Source organism: Lepisma saccharinum, chromosome 29, assembly GCF_977018435.1.
Source record: "Lepisma saccharinum chromosome 29, izLepSacc3.1, whole genome shotgun sequence".
NCBI lineage: Eukaryota > Metazoa > Arthropoda > Insecta > Zygentoma > Lepismatidae > Lepisma > Lepisma saccharinum.
Window position 1 is genome coordinate 8,237,305 of NC_139257.1, and position 21,439 is coordinate 8,258,743.

Genomic DNA, 21,439 nt, shown 5'->3' on the forward strand with positions numbered 1-21,439 from the left:
TACACAATGGTTTGGATTCCACTTTAGCCTGAAGGTCCAGGCCCGATTAGCCTCCTATTTGTGCATAAAATGGACTTGAAACAATTCAAATTTAAACTAAACCAAAACCTAAAAAATTGTTCCAATGTAATTTCAGTCATTCTGAACCTGAACTACAACTCAAAAGGTAAGTTTACCTATGGCAGAGTTTCAGTTGAATTTTAAAAAAAAAGATTAAAAAAAAGTAAAGTGCTCCCATGTGCTTAGCACCACACCATGAAGGCGTATAGGGGGTGGGTGTGGGGGTAACACCCCACACTTTCTTGATCTGGTCGTGAGTTTGGGTGATGTGATCAGCATCACGCCCCTGACCGCCTTTACCCCCCAGGGTTTCCCCCAGGTACCCATGTCTTTTGACGCTGGGTGGCCACCTGGGCCGCTTCCGTTAGAAAAGTTCCCGGATTTGAACCGGCCGGGGATCGAACCCGGGACCTTTAGCATAGTAGTCAGACGCGTTACCGACTGAGCCACCGCGAAGTTGAATTGCATCACATATTTTCAGTTTGGCACTATAAACTGATTTAGTGCCAAGGCACCATTAACAGTTCACTGTATTGAAATCTTGAGAGTAACATATCAGTTTGGAAGGACTGAAGTGTTCAGGGGTAGTTTCAGTATTCATGGAATTAGCCACAGTACATTAAGTTCGGTTTTGATCTGTGTTGAATGGGATGTGAACAAGCAATAAGTTTTCCTGTATGGCGAGGTTGACAGTTTATTTAACTACCCCATATGTTGAATATTCTGTGTTGCTTGTACATGAATTATGTCGGTGCTATTGGCTAGCAGACTGGTCTTGTGGTGTTTCGGTTGGAGGAAACCGCGGTGTAATGTCTTGCCATTCACAGTTAACAAAAATCACCGCTTAGCAGGTGCACTGCACGTTGTGACTTCTCATCTGGTAATGACAGACAGATCGTCATCTTTTTAAGGCAAGATCCAGTGATGGCAATTGTATTAGAATGATACTACACCAAAAAATCATCAACTCTGGGAAATTATTCCCTTTGAAACTTATGCACGTTGTTCCTTTCTTTACTGAAACGACAAGGAACATTTTAAAAAGATGAGTTCTCTTACATAAGTATATGGCTGTGATGGTGATACATATGGACATTCAAAGAATTTTTAACATGGATGGTGAAATCAAGAAAGAGAGTTTTCATTACTAAATGGATGCATGAACATCCCACTGTATTTTTGGTTTGTAAAAATAACAAATGAGAAGTTTGTGAAATGCCACCTCTTGTAAAAACAAGGAATGTGCTATTTATAATAATAAACAATGAATAAAAATATTATACTAGACATTCATTACTACTTGCCTTCACTTTGTTTTTACATAGTTTGTGTTGTTTTTTAATTACAACTGTCCTCATGATAGCGAAGAATATTTTCACTATGGATTGGCATTTCTTGTTTCAATTCAGGAATGCTGACATTGTAGAAAAAGAAAATGACCATGGTGTAGAAAAATTTCCCACCAATGTATTTGCGAAGGATTGTACTTCAGGTACATTTTACAGGTCATAGGGTTTCCAAGCTCAAAACCATACTGACTTGCAGAAAAAGCAATTAAATGTACAAAACACACCTTGAAGAAACTTACGAAATATTTTTTTAAATTTTAAAATCTCAATTTGTTTCTCGGACTCTTACGAGGTATATATAAGAAGAGGCATACCGACTAAAATATAAGGAACCGAATGTTGTCACTTTTCAATATCGTTATTTTGACAACTTCGACATTTCTTATGGGCAATGCAATGGTTTCTGCATGCAAATAATTTGCATTCCGAACAACGTACCGTGGTTTTATTATTCTTATTCCCCCCATTTCTTGTGATTCAAGATATGAAACGTTCCGGCACGCGGTACTGAGTGCTGCCAAAGGGAGACCGGTCACTTCAGAGGAGTGTAAGCAACTGAAAGAATAGCAGAAGAAAGGCGCCAACGCCTCTATGTTTTCGGAGAATAGTGAAGATAAGTTACCTAGTGCATTCCAGACCATTATTCTGCTGGTAAGGAAAATAATTCTAAATTTTGAGAAAGGCGGCACTTAGTCCTGCCGCACAGGTTACGGAGGGTTAAATGATTACAGTGAAACCCCGATATTACGTTCCCGCATTATACGTTTTCCCGCTTAATACGTTCATCCAGTCAGGTCCCAGCAAAAGGCCATGTTAAATAATAGGACTTTCACCTCAATTTTACGTTCGCTCCAACTCCAGTTTCCCGCTTTATACGTTTTCCGAGCCGTGATGATGTCTTAAAAGTTGGCAGAAACCTGTTCTGTTGACTATGCTACTTCTCCCTCCTTTTTCTTGCTTTTGCAGCTGTTTCATTTACCACGCGACCTTGAACTTCCAGATGTTAGGCTTTCGTGTGAGAGGAGGGAGCAAAAAGGCGTGGTCAGTGGAAGGCAGGGTACAACTTGCATTTGTCATATCTCCCCTGAGGGACAGGAAGGGAAAACGGCACTTCTTGCATTCCCCGTGAAGATGAAATGTGCTGATCCTTCTGCCGCAGGTTCAGATAACAAGCACACTGTTGTCAAACCGATTCTCTCTAAAGCTGCCTTCCCTAGAGTTTGGACAGAATGTGTGTGACTGAGGTGTCTTTGTTCCCCCTTCCCCTCCACAAAAATGCAAGTGGAAAATTGACAACGAGACTGATCAACATTCGCTTATTTACCACACATTTACTGAATCCTTCCTAGTTGACGGGAAAGAAAAAAAGAGGGGGGGACTTGTTTTGTAAAAACCTTTCCTTTCTTCTTGTTTGAATTGAAAATGGAGAAAGTAAGGATTTGCCATACCAGATAACAACTGCACATTTTCTTCAATGGAAATTCTTTTAGATTCCTAAGGAAATCTGATTGGATGTAAAAAAGGTAAAGTGCTCCCCTGTGCTATCCACCACACCATGAAGGTGTATAGGGGGTGTGGGGTTAGGGTCCTATGCCTAACGACTGAGCTAATGCAGATGTAGTTCGGTTATTTTTAACCTGAAGTTTTTTCACGAACACTATATCATTTGGTTATCACAATAAAACTGAAAATGCACAAGCTTAAGTGATCATTTTTTCTATGGGCACTGACGGAAAAATATTCGTGTCAAATCAATTGTGTGGAGGAGGAAGGGGAGGCAAAGTTGGGATAAATTAATTATTCTTCTACGTGAGGCAGAGAATGTTTTCTCTATGCATATTGCGTGACTCGTATTTTGTAAAGTGATGGGGCCAGGAAAAATGAGTGAATAAACGAGGGGTGCGGCAATATTTTCTGAGAGCAGGCAAATTTAATGCACATCTAAATGTCATTAAAACGCGTATATATATATGCATGCATCATGGCATGGTGCAAAGTCCATGGGAAACTTTACCTTCACCATTTTCTCATTTGCGGGGGGTTTGCTTTCTCATGCCCCCTATGGTATCATCACTAGTAGCGTTGGTCGATATATCATCATGATATTTTGGGGTTATATATGGTGTTGGCGATATATCGTCATGTTGTTTGGCGATATATCGTCATATCTGGTGATATACCGTCACTATATTTTATGATATATCATCACGATGTTTGGCAATATATATATCATGGAGACAATATATCGCCGATATCACGTTACGGAAAAAATATAGTATCGTATCGTCTATGACAATATATCATGATATCAAATTTCCGATATCGTCCATCCCCAATCACTAGTCTTGTAATTACTGAAAACTGCCAAGTATTTCTGGAAGTGAGCACCCTTACACGAGACACCTTAACCAATAAACATAAAGGCAAAAATACTTTCCTCTGGCATCTAAAATTACGCAGTTGCTCTCCAACCTGAATACGCGCATTCAACGAACATAGCGTACTGCAAGTGAAAAAAAAAGATGCCCATCTTCCCCCACATGAGCTCATTACTCCGACACTGTGCAGAGCTAAGCAGTACTTGAAGGATTCAGCCCCTTTATCATTCTTTAATGCCCCACATCTGAAATCTTGCTCATATGTCTGAAGCTTTGACATGACAACATGGGAGCTTCAACCAGTGATCCTTTCCCCTCCCTCCTCCCTCCTCCTTTCTTCCTGCAACTTGGCCGGGAATAAGCACACTTCTGATAAGACTTGTTCAGCTCCGCTCGACCACCTGTTCGTCTCCCCCTCCCTTCCTTCCATTACAAACTGGTGGGAGGGGTGTCTGCAAGCAACGGGCAGCTGGCAACCCCATTCTCCCTTTCGAAAATCCTGCGTGCTTCACTGATAATTTATTGTGACGTCTAAAAATGCATAAGTTTGACGAAGCTTGTTTTGTTCACTTCATGCTGTTGGGCTGATCGGGACTGGATACATATGCTGCTCAAAGTGGAATGTGAACAATTCTGCACGTCTTCAGGACACTTTGATTACAGTATATAAAGATGCTTGCGTCCAGCTGTAAATGATCACCCAACCCCCCCTCAATTACCTGGGACTTCTAAAAATAGCAACTAATTACCAATTTACAGAGTACAGGGAGATCTCACATGATCAGATGCATAAACTGCAGTAAGAAGCAGTCATCCAGTCATCCACCGTTCCTACCTTCGAAAGTGGATCCCGTTAATCCGTTATTGACTTTCACAGCATGTCTTTCTTTTGTCCTTAGACATTCATTATCATACTTTTTTCCTGTTGTTAAATAATTTTTGATACAATATACCCCTAAAAAGTCCATTGTGTAGTCATTTCTTACTGACACTTGAATTTCACCCCTTTCTTATGATTCCCGATTTTTATGTTTCCCGGATTTTACGTTTTTTATTTACGGGGCACTGAAAAACATAAAATCGACTGTATCTCATTAGAAATTATGATTATCTTACAATAAAACTCTGTTCGATTGATATGATCCACTTGAAACAAGAAAGCATGTGTTAAGGTAACATATTCCCACTCTTTTGTCTCATTTGCAGCTATTTATGTAGGTCCATTTGTGTAAAAACGTAGTTAACCTAGAGAACTAAGGTGGAAAATCACGAACGCTAAATCTAAGGCATAGTCATTTTGATGACCTTACTCATTCCCTTTATAGGAAGCTTTATTTGGCAATTAAAATTGGCTAATATATATAATATAACATAATGTGTTTGGTATTCTCCACACATTGCTTTGTTTTGTCATCCTCGTTTTCTTTCATGGTTATCACTAGGCGGCAGATTTATATGCACTAAAAAATGCCAAAATATGCATGCAAATATGCACTCAAAAAGGCCAAAATATGCACTTAAAATATGCACTAAAAATTTTCAAAATAACTTACTTCGAGGTTCTGTATGCCTTACTTGGGAAGTAAATGTATCAGTAACTCACTGAACGCAATTATAGAAATGAGAATGTGATAAATTGTGCTGTTTAGAGTCACCAAAAAATGCTAATTTACAAATGTTTTTAATTTCATGTAAGAAAATGATTATATTTCATGCATTCCTTTGTCTGGAGGCTCGCTCTAAAAATTGCAAAATCGCAATTATAATAATATATGTATCTTGTTAGAAACACTATGCTCTTTTCGTTGCATTAATCAATATCTTATTCTTTTACATTAGCATACACTAGACATTATTTATCGATGTTTTCAGGTAGCAAACTATTGTGATTGTCAGAAAATATGTCTTTGTATTTTGAACATGTTCTGTCCATTTCACAAGATGCCACTGGATGATATTTGTTTGTTTCATTTCTTGTGTTGATAGCCTGATGTAAAATGGATTTTTCTGTATTCAGAATTTTCAAATAAATAAATAAAAAAATCTTCAGTTGTGGAATACCCAGGCAAATCCTGGACTTCTTTCTTACAGTCTTCTTATTTTGTACTGTCCTTCACTATACAGCAGCATTGTCTGTAAAAGTTAACATAAGTTTATAAAAATCACAAGTGTCCAGGCCTACACAGGGAAGAAATGTTTTCTGTTACAAAAAATGAAAACTCCCTTTGAGCATGGTAAATTTGCATTTCGGCAAATTTCCATTTAAGCTGCCAAAAACTACTCTAAATACCTGAAATGTATTACATGTTCAGAGCATACTTGATAAAAAATAACTCTGCCGGCGGTGGTAAAGGCATCGTTACCTTGTATCCACTGTTGAAGCAATATGCTGTTACTTCTCTCCTTTGGAATTTATTGTCACATTAACAGATAATCCTCAAATAATGCGACCCCAGTGTTGTTGCCGGAATTTGGAAACGTGACTCATATCTCTGAAAGGCCGTTGGTTGATGAAAGGGTGGGTTTTCTCGATATTCGCAACCAGACCACCTGCTACACCATGAGTTTTGGAATGTCCTTGGCCCAACTAGTGCCCAAGACCAGACAAAGTAGACTATTTTTTAATGCTGACACAAAGAATGGGGAAAATGAAGCAGACAAACTTTACACGAACAATTTCATGAAAATTACTCCTAATCTGATAAATGCAAATTATATGCACATTAAGCTAAAATATGCACTAACGTCCCAAATATGCATTTATATGCACTATAAAACTTTAGCAGAGTAATCCACATCAAGTGAAATGGATAAATCTGTTGAAAGCATATGAATTTCCCTTAAGGAAAAAACATGCAAAAATGCAAAAATCCGCCCCCTAGTTATCACAGGTTACTCGGAAGTTTGATAGATGGATGCTGTGCCATGAGTTGTCTAAAGCAGAAAAACCACATTTTTTTGTTTTGTTTTGCATAACACAATTGATCTTTTCCTTGTCGAAACAAAACATACATGTGACAAATTTGCTTACGTTAAAGCTAACGCTTCATCAGAATGACTACGCAGATAAAATACAGGGTTAGCCTAAAGAAATAGACACTTTCAAAGTTTTACAGATAGAAGAGTTTTAATAATAGGGCTGAAATACTTACATGGTTTGAAGATTACGTCTGGAAGTTTACATTGATTCTTTTCTAACACGACAGATATCAATGCGATACTCCAGTCCTCCAGGACTTTCTCCCTTGCACAGACAACCAGTTTCCTTAAATTTCTTTCTTCAGTCATAGATGGACTGCCTTGTGTGTGGTTGTTTGTCATACAGTGTTCATAAACGATGCTGTACGACGGTAACTTAAGTTGTTTATTTAAATTCAATCACACAAAAAGTCTTCTCCACCTGGCTAGCAGACATACTGTTCGACTTACATCAAGGGTGCTCATGTGATGCTGACGTCACGAAGACAAACAAAAAGTGGGGTTGGGTAAAATTGAAGAATGTCTCTATACAAGAGTACTAAATGTTTTCTGATCAGGGTGGCTACAAACAAGCAGAAATGAAATTCCCTGACTTTTCCAGGTTTTCCAGGGCAACATTTACATTTTTCCCTGACAATTACAAAGTAAACTAAATCGATCTTTTTGCAAATAGAAATAATAAACTCACACAGATCCACGTATGGTTTTGTTAAGTACCAATATTATCTTCTATGAAATTGACTTAATTTCTCTATTCTCTATGATTTGAATTCAAACTGCAAAATAGTGAATTTGGAAAATTATTACAATTCACAAGCAAGGGAACGATTACGGAAATTTTCATACGCAGTAAGTTTAAAATAAAATACTTGATTATTTTTAAAGTTACGACTAAATGAGATAAGAGTGAAGAGTGATTAAGAAATACAATTTGTAATTTATCAGTTTCCTTATTATATGTTGATATTTCCACTGAGGTTTGGAACCCTCCGAGTGCGGACTCATTTTGCAATGCATAAAGCTACTTCTCTCTTCTCTGTGAAGCACACAACTTAACTCTTGCATATAAGTGAAACAATTGAATCGAACAAAATAAAGTGTCATATTTCCTTACATTATCAATGGGATTTCTGCTTCAGTACAGTATATCCAAGTGAAGTACTGTGAAACAGACAACATGCAGTTATACCATTATTGCTGATGAAAAGGGTATGTAGGTATTAGAAATTTAATGCAAGGAATTTATAGAATTGCATTGTATAGGTACCTGATTTAGCTAACCACACATTAAAACAGGAACACTCTAATAAAAAAGGTTCTGAAAGTTCATATACGAGGGACATCCTGAAAAAAGCTCCTCCAAAGGTGCCTATACGTAGCACTAGTGGTCGGAGAGCTACACACACACATGCAGGCAGGAAGAAGTGGCATGTAGCTGTAATCTGGTACAGTTGCAATGCAGCCGCTTTAGGACAGTTCTAGGTTAAAGACTGCAGCTCTCATACAGTCTCCCACCGACTGCGATATAGCCTACATTGCACGCTCAGAATTTGGCACAGAGCCACCAGCAATCGTGTCAGGTGTGCAGACCGGACGTCGAGAGTGATATTAAGGTCAGACGATGGTGCAGACAATTCACGGAAGGCAAATCGAATGTGCACAACCCCATACAGCTGAGTACCCACGGGTACTTTGCATCACTTCGGGTGAGAGATCTTGGACAACTCCCTGGCCTTGAATGTACCGACTTTCATCTATTTGTTTAACTGAAGAGGTTTCTGGCAGGGCAAGGATTTGACAGCTACACTGCGGTAAAGATAGTTCCAGTCTTTGCTGTCCGACAATATAACATGTGCATACAAAATTTAGTGCCATCCTACGACAAATGCCAGAACAACTGTGGCCGAAAATTACGTTAGGACTCACTGTTACTAATGTAATAAATTACAACTAATATTCTTGTTTTATTTATGCCTAATCGGTAGAGAACTTGATATTTTGTTATTTTTTTAAAAAAAATTGGTGTATTTTCTTATTTTTTATTTTTTACTACAAGGTGTTATTTTCCCCAAAATTCACATTTTCATTTTAGCGCATTTTCTGGCAAATATCTGAAATTATACCTTTATGGTGTTTTTAAACTACTGTTTCAAAGTAAGTCAAATGGCTTACGCCTCTTCGTGAGTGTTTGATATCTTGAAAGTTATTTCGGGAAAGTTATTTTCCATACCCCTTTTTTAATTTTAAGGTAAGGATTTTAGATAACGGAATTTTCCCCATATATACTGAAGGGCGCATAATGACCATAAGTGGCGACGCACCCAAAAAATTAAAATCAATCAATCTCACGTGACAGATACCGATATTTTATGGGACCAAAAATTGGCATTATCTTTTTTTGACTTGTCAAGTTGAAAAAATTGTGGGAAATACATGATTTAATGTGGCTGTCGGAATTATTCTATGTACGTATAACTCTATAGTTTACTCTTGAGTAAAATGTTGGAAACCTTGCACGTTCTATGTACACAAACATGGCCTAGAAAAGACAAGAATGTTGAATTTCATGGAATTTTTCGTTGATTTAGGACATTTCTTTAAAAAAAAATCGCTAAAAATGCCAACAATTCGCATTTTATGCCAAATTCACATTATTTCGAACGGGCGAAAAATGTGTCCAGACATCATCACTGCACATTCCTAAACAAAACTTCGCAGCAATTACCATGTTTCGCAGTTTTCGCATTTGCGAAAAAAAAATCAATGTCCATACTAATTGAAAATTACTTACTGGCCACCCCTCGTATAAATCAGTAGATGGAAAGTGAAAATTTGGCAGGGCTGGCAGAGAAAAGTCAATTCTTGAATAAAGTGATTTGCTTTTATGATTGAATGATTCGAGTACATATGATATTAAAATATTTACATATCTATTATTAGTATTTTATTTCATAATATTGGACAGTAACCTTACTCAGTGAGAGATTAATAACCATCTCTCATGAATTTAAACAGACAAGAATTTGCAGTGTTGCAGTAAATTTGAGTTTGGGAGCATGCACTTGCCAATTTTTATAACGTTCACCAATGCAGATTTATGTTTCACTTTTTCGTGATAGTATTCAATATATATTCCAATTGGTTGGATTCTTCTTGATATCTAAGAATAGTGCAATGTCATTGTAAACGTATGTTGTAGTGAGATACTTTGTCGGGTGGCGATATTCGACAAAAATCGTATGTATCAATGGAAACTATTTGTTTCCATGTTCCTTCCGTTTGCCCAACAAAATGCCTTACTACGACGTCTGACAACTATCGGACGGCGCCACCCGCTCTTATCCCCTCCATCTGTTGACAAGTCCCCTTGCTACTCCCATATGAACAAGAAAAAAAATGATAATTCAATGCATTTTCCACGTAATATTTAGAGGCTTAACATTTACTCAACCGATGATATGGTACCATCAGTGTAAGGTCGTACTCGCCCGATGATACCATATGGTATCATGGTGCTGATTACGAAATGAATGTGCTTTTTGGACCTTCATACTCTTATGTTTGGGTGGAAACTCTGACACAGGTCTGAAGCAAGCCTGGGAAATTCATATTGATGACCAACCTCACCCCTCTCCGCAACATATCCATGCCACATTTCCGAACAGAGTTTCACATTTTGGCTCATTATTCAACTTGTATGGCACCCAGGAACATGAAACATGTTTCAATCTCTTTGGAAACGTCAATTCTTTGAAGAGAATACTAAGGTTTGCGCCTTCTCCCCAAAATAGCGGCAGAAGAGGGGGCAAACTCCAGATTTTTGTTTCTTTTTTCATCAAAATTTGGTGGTCGCGCCCCCAAACCACCCTTCCTCGGTTCGGCATTCTGAGTTATACACGGTTGCATGCTATGATGATTTAGCTGCAAAACAAAACTTATCCGAAGTAGATTGCTCCTATAGTGCCCGAGTTATAACAATTTTCCTCCAAAAATGCAAATTACCTATTTTTTTGTAAAAAAAAAATTAAAAAATCACATTTTGGCTTATTATTCAACTTATATGGCACCCAAGAACATGAAACATGTTACGTTCTCTTCAGAAATGTCCATTCTTTGAAAAGAACACTAAAGTTCGCTCCTTCTTCCCAAATAGCAGGGAAGAGGGGGCAAACTCCAGATACTTATGGTTTCTTCATTGAAATAAGGGGGCTGAGCCCCAAACCCCCTTTCCTCGGTTCGGCATTCTAAATTGTACATGGTTGCATGCTCTGATGGTTTAGCTGCAAAACAAAACTTATCCGAAGTAGATTGCTCGCATAGTGCCAGAGTTATAACAATTTTCTGAGCAATATGCAAATTACCTATTTTTAGTATAAAAACAGTGTTTCACATTTTGGCTTATGGCACCCAAGAACATGAAACATGTTTCATTCTCTTTGGAAACGTCCATTCTTTGAAGCAAATACTAAGGTTTGCGCCTTATCCCCAAAATAGCGGGAGAAGAGGGGGCAAACTACAGATTTTTATGTTTTTTCATTGAAATTCAGGGGGCGGGCTCCCCCAAACCCTCATCCTCGGTCAGGCGTTCTGAATTGTACATGGTTGCATGCTATGATGTTTTAGCTGAAAAACAAAACTTATCCGAAGTAGATTGCTCCCATAGTGCGAGTTATAACAATTTTCCTCCAAAAATGCAAATTACATATTTTTCGTAAAAAAATCACATTTTGGCTAATTATTCAATTTGTACGGCACCCAAGAACATGAAACATGTTTCATTCTCTTGAGAAATGTCCATTATTTGAAAAGAATACTATATTTCGTGCCTTCTCCCCAAACTTCAGATTTTTGTTTTTTTCTATTGAAATTCTGGGGTCGCGCCTCCCAAACCCCGTTCCTCCGGCCGGCGTTCTGAATTGTACACGGTTGCATGCGCTGATGTTTCAGCTGCAAATTAAAACTTATCCGAAGTATTTTGCTTCCACAGTCCCCGAGTTATAACAATTTTCTGTTCTTGTGCAGAGTTCCATAACGATATCTTTAAATTAAAAAAAAAAGTCAATGAAGACGAAATTCCCTGACATTTCCCTGACTATTTTTGACACCTCAAATTCCCTGACTTTTCCCGGTTTTCCAGGTCTGTCGCCACCCTGCTGATGTAACAAACAAATTTCAATTATAACCCTGTATATCAAATATTTTTTTGAATTTACCCCAATTCAACCCAGACAGTATCACTCCCTCCACATGCCATGTGAAGGTACTGAGGGTGCCAAGCGCACCATGTGGTAACAAAGGGTTGGGGATAACTTTTCGTATTTACGCGTCGTCAATCTGACGAAGCCTTAGCTTTCTAGGGTTAAAGTAAAAGTCATCATTCATCTTGACTCACCTGCAATAATTTGTGTTAACTGAAGAACCATTTGCAATCCCTGTATTTCTATGGGTGTGATCCCTTTCAAGAAAGCCCTCTGCCTATACACAGTGTCTGAAGTTGGTGGAAGCTCCTGTCTTAAATTTGAATAATACCTGAAATAAGAATTCAAATAAATTACTTTATTTTACGAAAACAGTTTAGGATGTGTCTTACACTGACTGAATATGAACAGGTAATGAGACCAGGTGAACCAATTTTCCTATTTATTTTTATAGGGTTCAATACTTAAACATTCTGTTGTATTTATAATCTATGTCAGAGATCACCAAACTCCCAGAACCATTGAGCTACTTCTTAGTTTTGAAAATAAATGACGAGCTACCAGGAGTGGATTGATTTTCTTATGATTATTTCTTGGATTATGAAAGCTTTAAGATGTACAATCAAATTATTCATTTCAATTTCACTACAGCATACAGAGGACTTTTTCTTATGGAGAATAAGAAAAGTAAATAGTTTTATCACCAACCACTGTAAAATTAGAAAAGTTACTACCTAATCATTATCACCTTGTTTCTTACCATGCCCGTACCCAAGGGAGGGGACAAGGGGACCATGCTCCCTGCCCTTGAGCCATGAAATATTTTTATGCAAACCTATAAAAACCTATAAAAATAATATGGACGATTTTTAAGATTTTGCAAAAATTTCGATTTTCTTCTTTCATACATGATTGTGCTGTTTCTGGAGAGAGGCAGACTCCGAGTCTGCAATCTACTATATCTAGTAATTTAATTTTATAACCATTTATGTGAAGCTACTAAATGTTCCAATTTGGTCGGGACAGTTCACCATTTTTAACTCCCCGTTCTGACTCTTTCGAACTGCAATCTTGATGAGAAAATGTCCTTTTTTTTCGGTTAATTCATATTCAGTCATGTTCTTCAATTATAAGGATTATTCCATAGCGTTGGTGGTCACATTCAGGGTACAAATTCCTATGGCAATCTTGTCCTATTAAAAATTTTCTCCCATCAAAATTTTCCGAGGGTAAGAGTTTTGTTATAACAACAAAGATAAGCAACTAGTTTAGACTTCAAACATAATTTACTAAAGATAATATCATAAACAGGCCCGGATTTCCCAATACGCCTCATAAGGCCGGACCTAGAGGGGCACTTTGGTAGGGGCAGCACGGCACGATTGTTTGTTATAAATCTATAAGGAATACCTAATTCTCGGATTGCCTCATTTTTTCTCCGGACACACGAATGGAATGACTTAGTGTAGTTGTATTGTAAATATAAGTTAACGAAGAATATTTCTTAAGAGAGATAGGTTAGCAGGCCTCGGAACTAGTTTACTAATTTGTTGTTTTAATTACCGACATTCTTGTTTCGAATGTACAGTATTGTGTTGAGCAGGGCCGTCGATGCGTCAAGAATGTGGAGCCTGCAGCTTGCTTTTGAAAGACAACACCGGCTTGACTGTGTTCCAGGAACGCCGTTCCTTGTTACTGCCGGCATTGGCTGCATATCAAAAGCATGTAATTCACGTTGAATTGTTGAGAATTAAACTGTTGGCGCAAGCATTATTAAAGGGGTTCCGCATTGTACTATTCTACGGTTAGTTGCTCCAGAATATCATTCAAGAAGTAAGTGGTGTGTCGTATCTCACGTGTGTCAGTGTCCGACGTGCGTTTGTTGGGGTAAGTGTAAGATGTTATTACTAGAGACATGCAAATTTAGTTTTTGACGAAAACACGAAAAATGAAACAACATGCTATAATGTTAATTTTTCATGTTTCTGAAAGGTGTGAGGTGCATTTTCCTACCCTGTTTTGTCACGAAATGATGCGAAATGAACTGCAAAATGCGAAATAGACTCTTAAACACGAAATTTACCGTTTATATACCAACACGACACTTTCTGAAGTCTGGAGTATCCTGTGAGTTATGCAATTCACGGAATATTGCTTAATTCTGCTGAAAATATTTGAGAAGCAAAAATTGACCCATTTACACAGAAATAAACTAAATACTCTGGTAACTACATACATGTTCTATTAGAAGGGATAAGTTTACTTTGTATAATAAGTGCAGTTTTTGAATCAAATTTTGAATTATATTCACAATTTTAAAACCAAAATGTCATTTTATATAGCACTTTTGATGTGATTATTCACTGCTATAACACCAATATGATATATTATTTACCACTTTTGAACCCGAAATAAGACTCTTTTTGTACCGAAATTTGGCTTTTTTATTTACCAAAAATATGTGCCTCTAGTCATTACGCTCATTATGAGTGATGAAAGAGTAAGACTCAGTGGGTCACAATACAAAAAGAGAAAAGCGGAGAAAGATGAAAAGCAGGAAGCATTTCTGAAGAAGGTTCCGAAAATCAGCTTCTTTTTTATACACAAATGTAATCAGGAAAAAAGTGAGGAAAGTGCCGTTGATGAGCCCAGTGTGTGTTGTGTACTATCACTTAAATGAAGTAAAAATAAAAGTCTTCTCTGAAAAACAAGGTAAATGTTAAAATGTAATTTATATAATTTGTTATATCCCTTTGTTACATTTTTTGTATGTATCTCTCTACCTGGTATCAAACCTGAGACCCCTTGATTTTAATGCAATCAAAAGAAATCAGTGGATTGAAATCAGAAAATGTTTATTGCGAAGTGTAACACTGCATGTCATATTTTGAGACCCATTTCTGTCTTGCATTTTTTTAAATGTCCTGCAAGCAGAGGTAAAGGAAAAGGCTTTGGGTTGTTGTTAGTTTTGGATCTCTCTAGACAAAAACAATTACTCAGTAATCAATGTAGGCCTACTCTTTCGTACTTTTCCATTTGCATCCACATGGCCAGGCAAGCCTTCCCAGCCCGAGTAGTTCCAAAATCTTTCGCAACATGCCATATACGTAGATAGCTAGAATCGCTAATTGTAGTTAACCTTATAAGGAGCTACTGAAAATGACCTCGCAAGGTACCGGTAGCTCATGATCGACTGTTTGATGATCCCTGATCTATGTAAACATTCCATGAAGTATTATGTGTATGCTTGTGTGAGACCAGCTTCATTTATATTATCTCTGAATATTATTTTGTACTGGTCTTTATAAAGGTGAACAGCCACATATTGTAATTGCAATCATTAATTCATGATGGATGCGGTAAATGAGGTTTAAAATTATTTACATGAAATTATGAAATTTTGTATTTCCACGTTGCACAATTTAATAGTTAAACCCTATTAATTTCGAAGACCCTCTGTCTTCATTCACTAAGGGTACGGCATCTGGAGTGGAGATGGTACCACGTAACAGCTTTCTTTGTTCCCAAGCAGCAGTAGTTGTAATTTCTCCTGTTCGGCGGCACTGGCATGTGTATCCTGGTTTGCGTCATCTGCTGTGCTTTCTGCTTCCTGTTGTCAGGTGGTGATGCCAGGTGGTGGTTGGGGAGCTGGGCTGTGCAAATTCAACCTCCTGAGTGACTCCCCCCCCCCCCACTTTACACTTAATTTGCTCTGCTGAAAAAACCAAGTTTGCAAGAAAAAGTAACCTAGATGCCAAGTGTGTACGTCTTATGTGTGCATCTATCATCCTCCGCCAACATGCCCAAGCAGCACGGCCCAACCCCCAACCATCACCTGACAACAGGAAGCAGAAAGCACAGCAGAGCAGGTTTATGCATGGACAAGGCCCTGGGAATCAAATCCAGATCTCCTGCATAGTAGTCAGACACATATGCTTGTATTTCCTGTAAAGTAAAGGATGGCGAGCTCGAAAAATGGTAGTTAGTATCAGACAGTTTTATTTGCTTTTAAAAGTGGAAAATAATGGTACATGTTATTACAATACATATAGGGAATGTGGTTATATTTTCATGCTTAATAATTATAAAGGCTTTATATTTTCATGCTTAATAATTATAAAGGCTGAGCCGATACCGATACATCGATATTTGTATCGGTATCTCTTAAATTTTTTCCACCGATACCAATGATTTTGAGTGTCTAGACGAATGCCCAAGAACAACAACTCGTCTAAACATTTGTCCTTTTCAAAGGTTCTGTTCACCCTTCCTTGTGACATGTTGGGAGGCCAGCACAAGAAGTTCAATAGATTTTCCTAGAAATGTTTGATTGATTGATTTAGTTTTATTTTACTTTGCGTTTTGAGCCTCTGGACTAATGTGCGAAGATGGGGATGAGTGATGAAATTGATGAATGGACATTCACAAACAACCAAGCCCGACCGGGATTCGAACCCGGGACCCTTGGCGTCGCAGCGCGATGTGCTAACCACTCGGCCACAGGGTCGGGCAGGTAAAGGGGATGAAAGTCGCTGTGAAATTAGCTTTGTTTATCTACATTCAAGTGGGAAATTGATTCAGAAATTTCTTCTTGTGCTTTTCCTTTCTATGCAAGTCATTTGTGTTACTGCTGATATCTGCCAATTGAGGGTTACTTCTTTCCAAAGAGATTTGATTGGAATCATACAGCTTTTAATGACAGTGGCAAAGAAGATTTATCAGGGTGGCGACTCTAGGATCATGATAAAATTCAAGTATAATTCCTAGTTTTCAAGGCAAACTTTCAAAAAATTTGAGGGTGCAGTGTTGCAGAGGGCAAACACCCCTCCCACAAATAGTTTTCCTGTAAATAATGTGTTTCTGTTTGTGAATGGTTCCCAAGAAAAGCATCGAGTATATTATTATTAGCATCGTGTGCATTTCCTTCCTACACTGTTATCTGTGTTCAAGATGTTTATCAGAAGGCAAAACAAGAAAAAAATTAGCTTGTCTTTTAACTCGTCACTTTGTGTCTGGTGCTGGTGTTTCGTAAACAAGCAAAACAAACTTCTGAGGCGAGATTTAAAATAATGCCGTTTTTCTTTCCTTTACGATGGATGAGTCATTGCTCTGGAGCCGAAACACTGGCTCAGACTGGCAGCTGCTTGCTGCCCATAGACAGCACATCGACCGGCGATAACGGAAGTGAGGGGAAGTGAAGACGAACAAGTGATGGAGTGGCACCAATGCAGTTGTTAAAGAAAAGTCTTATCAGAAGTGTGCTCATTCATGGCCAAGTTGCAGAAAGAAAGAAGGGAGGGAGGGTCACTGCTTTAAGCTCTCCCATGCTGTCACCTCAATGCTACTGATATATGAGCAACATTTCCAACACAGATAGAGGCATTTTTAAAAAAAGAGAAAAACTGGCCGAATCATGCACACCAGTGGTGGATTAATGAGCTTGTGGGGGGGTGGGGGGAGATGGATGGCACTTTTTTCTTTTTACTTGTAGTACTCTATGTTCGTAGAATGTACATATCCAGGAGCGACTGCTTAATTGTAAACCGCAGAGGAAAGGAGAAGGGCCGATAGCTTTTCATCTTTATGATAATTGATTGTCTCTTCCACATGAGCAAGAAAATTGGGGCAGAATGGGCAACCCACCCATCCGCTTCCCCTTGGAAACAAGAAAAAGTTAAGAAGTTCCCCGTGCACTTTGCACCATGCCGGGATGCATATATAGGGGTGTGTGGGAGATGTTATGATCAGTACCATGCTCTGGCCACCTTTATCACCCCCCCCCCCCATTGTTCAATCTCAGTCAATTTGGAGGTGATGTGATCAGCAGGATGCTTGGGCAGCCTTTAAACCCCCCCCAGGTTGGCCTTATGAGGCAGCTTAGATCACAAACCCTGGGAATCAAACGTAGGTTTCCCATGCGGCAGTCAGATGCCCTACTAACTAGGCAACCACGGCTCCTCAGCAAATAAGAAAAGGTAAATAAATATATGCTCTTTTGGCCCAAATAAGCATTTTAATGGTATTTAGATGTGCACTAAATTTGACTGCACCCTTCGTTTATCCACTCACTTTTCCTGACTCCGTCACTACAACATGCGAATCACTTAATTTGTACAATATAAGTATTTTTTTTTAAAGTACTTATATTATATTGTAATAACGTGAGTACGTCACACACGCCTTTGTTGTAAAATGAGCACTTAATCTGTATATAAGAAACTGTTCTCTGCCCCATGCCTAATACATGTGTCTGAACTTTGCCTCCCCTCTCCCCAAAACAATTGATTTGACAATAATAATTTTCCGTCAGTGAGTAAAATATCGCTCATCTGCCCATAGAAAAAATAATCACTTTAGCTTATGCATTTTCAGCTTCATTCTGATGACCAAATGACATAGCATTCGTGAAAAAACTTCAGATTAAAAATAATTTACAGTGAAATATAGACTAGGATTCTTTAGGAATCTAAACAATTTCCCATTAAAGAAGTAGTGCAGTTCTTATTCTGTTAACGGATAGCAGAGGTTAGCAAACCCTTCTTATTTTTTCCCATTCCAACGCTGGAGACAAGACGAAAGGAAAAGTTTTCACAAACAAGACCCCCCCCCACCCTCCCCGCTTTTCTTTTTCGTTCACGTCAACTATGAAGGATTCCGTAAATCTTTGTGGCCAAAGAAGCAAACGGTGATCAAATCCTGTTGTCAATTTTCCACTCAGAGGAGGGAGGGCAAACTTCTGTTTTGTCCAAATTCTAAGGAAGGCACCATTTAGCAAGAATCAGTTTAGCAACAGTGTCCTTATTGTCTGGTCTTGAGGAAGAAGAATCGACCCATTCTATCTTTAACAGGAATGCAACAAGTGCCATTTTCCCTTCCTGTCTATCAAGGAATGTGCGACAAATTCAAGTTGTACCCTGCAACAGACAGAAGAAAAAAGAATCTCCTAATATTCAAACATCTGAATATTAGGCTTTAGAAACAAGTTACCTGTTGAGGGAATCAAAGAAATGGTCCCAGCTGACAGCTGACATTCCTCCAGGACCATCTTGTTTCAGAAAGTTGAATGCGTATCGAGCAGACTGTGAAGTGGATGCCAGGCTGCACAGCATCTTGAGATACGACACGAAAAGAGGAGCAGGCAGGAGGTCAGCAGACAAGCGAATGAACTTACTGAGGTACACCTGAAAACAAAAAGTTCTTATTATTTATTCTTGCATGCTAGGAAAACAAAGCGCAAGCCACATATTTCAGTCACAATGACCAACATGGTATGATTGGTGTGCGCCAGTTTCAGTCATTTTGACCGACATGGCAGAGAATGTGTTAATGAGACATTAGTAGAGGATATTTCATTTCTGACAAAAACACAAAATGTGAAACACAATGATAAATTTTCATGTTATGGAAAGGTATGAAGTGCATTTTCTTACCATCTCTTGTCATGAAATGATGCAAAATGAAGTGCAAAATACAAAATCAGGGTGGCCACTCTAGGACCATATTAAAATTCAAGCATAATTCCCAGTTTTCAAGGCAAACATTCCAAAAATTCAAGGCTACAAGCACATGGTCTCTCTGCTTCAGCCTCTCACAACCCCCACACAAATACAGGAAACAGCAGAAAAAGCTGACGGTTTTGAAATGTGTATATAAATAAAACAATTAATGTAATGCAAGGTTTATTAATCAAATTGCTACAAAAATAATTGCCATTTACAGTGCTTACATTAATTTTTGAGAAGCAAAAATGGACCCCTTTATACAGGAATAAACTTAATATTCTGGTAAGACATAAATGTGCTATTAGAAGGGATATGTTTATTTTGTGTAGTAAGTGCAGTTTTTAAATCAAATTTAAGATCATATTCACATTTTTAAAACCAAAATGTAATTTTATATACCGCCTTTTCACCGCTAAAACAGGGAAATGTTATTTCGTTTACCGCTTTTGAACCCGAAATTAACTCTGTTTTGTACAGAAATTTTGCCTCTAGCGACTGGTTGTGTGTGGTGGCATGGTAGAGGAAGGCACACCACTTTTTCTTTATCTTGAGAGTTGGTTGTGATTGGTAGCCTGTGTGAAATGTATTTCTGCCTTATTGCACCAAGAGGAGGGTTGGGATTCAGCGTAATCATTTTTCAGAGCTAGTTATGCGATATTGGCTCTGTCTTCCCTTAGTTGTTGTTCTTTGGAAGAGAAGCACTCCAAGCAACACTAAAACCAATACCAACAAGCACAACAAAAAAAAATCAGATTTGTAGAAAAGTGAGTACATAAGTTTCTCTGTATTTATTTACTATCGCAACTGAGATAACTAATGTACCCTGATGAACAGCTCTCCTGTTATTTACTACGTAGATTCATTTCAATGAAGACTGTGGTAACTTCAGAGAACAGTCTAGTACTTGGTGGGTTTGAGTTGAATGACAGTGGCGAATAAGAAAGATTATCCTTCTATAGCTGTGCCATATTTTGATATAGAGTCGATATTTATAAATAGAGCCCGGAAGTTTGGCAAAATGCCTCTTTTTATCTACTGCATATATTGATAAAAAAATTTCCAGATATACATTTCTTATGTTGTTTCGAATGTTTTAGAAGCCTTTTCATTTTGCCTATTTTGCCTATTTGGGACCCCGCTGCCTATTTTTAATTATAATGTTTTTTTTGCCTTTTTCAATGAAATTTGACCATTTTTTTATAAAAATGTGTATATAAATTATTTTTCTCCCAAAAAACGTTGCTGGCATTTATTTTTCTTCCGTTCATTATGTGAATAATTTTCACCTTATTTAAGTAATATTGAACTCATGCATGTTTGAACATTGCTGAAGGAGAAAAGTGTGAGAAAAAAATGTATTTCATGCTCAGTTAGGATATTGCCTTTCGGATAACATTTCCTTGTGCATGATTGACTGCTGAAGTGGACAGGTTGATTTCGAACACAAAGAAAATATTTCTGAAATCTCCCTCTCAAACCCGAAAATTTAAGGAAGTTGTGTCTGAGCTTAGTTTACCTCCGCAACCAGTCTTGATCAGATGGGGAACCTGGATATCAGGAGATATATATTATGCTAACAACCTTGAAAAAATCAGTGAGGTGATAGATGCTCTTTGCAAAAAATGAAGCAGCTTCAATTCTTGAAGTGGAAAAACTCCTGTGCTATTCAAGTTTATTTTTGCACATTATGGTGATTTGCCAGAGACAATTACAATTATAGCATCCATGAAAATCTACGAGGAATCTATGCAGCATATGATGGAAGTGCCAGGAGAAAAGGGGTCAGCTGTTGCGGAAAAGTGCAAATGGGTAGTGAGTGCAAATGAGGACTTGAAACAATTGAATACAATTTGTGATATTCTAAAAGGTGAAAATGCTGTTACCAAAATGAGTCCAGCTACATTAGCTTGTTTTATGTATGCTCCAGTAACTTCTGTCGAAGTAGAAAGATCATTTTCTATTATGAAAAACAT

General features: G+C 38.0%; 1 protein-coding gene across 1 annotated transcript in view; it reads right to left on the reverse strand.

The window, feature by feature from the left end:
• LOC145981192 (nuclear pore complex protein Nup205-like) overlaps positions 1–21,439 on the reverse strand; it is a 241,218-nt gene that overhangs the window by 122,413 nt on the left and 97,366 nt on the right. Inside the window, exons 10-11 of the mRNA XM_083114313.1 lie at positions 18,952–19,145; positions 12,159–12,295 (exon numbers count right to left, since the gene is read on the reverse strand). Of these exons, the coding sequence (XP_082970439.1) occupies positions 12,159–12,295; positions 18,952–19,145 (331 nt within the window). The remainder of the gene's footprint in view (positions 1–12,158; positions 12,296–18,951; positions 19,146–21,439) is intronic.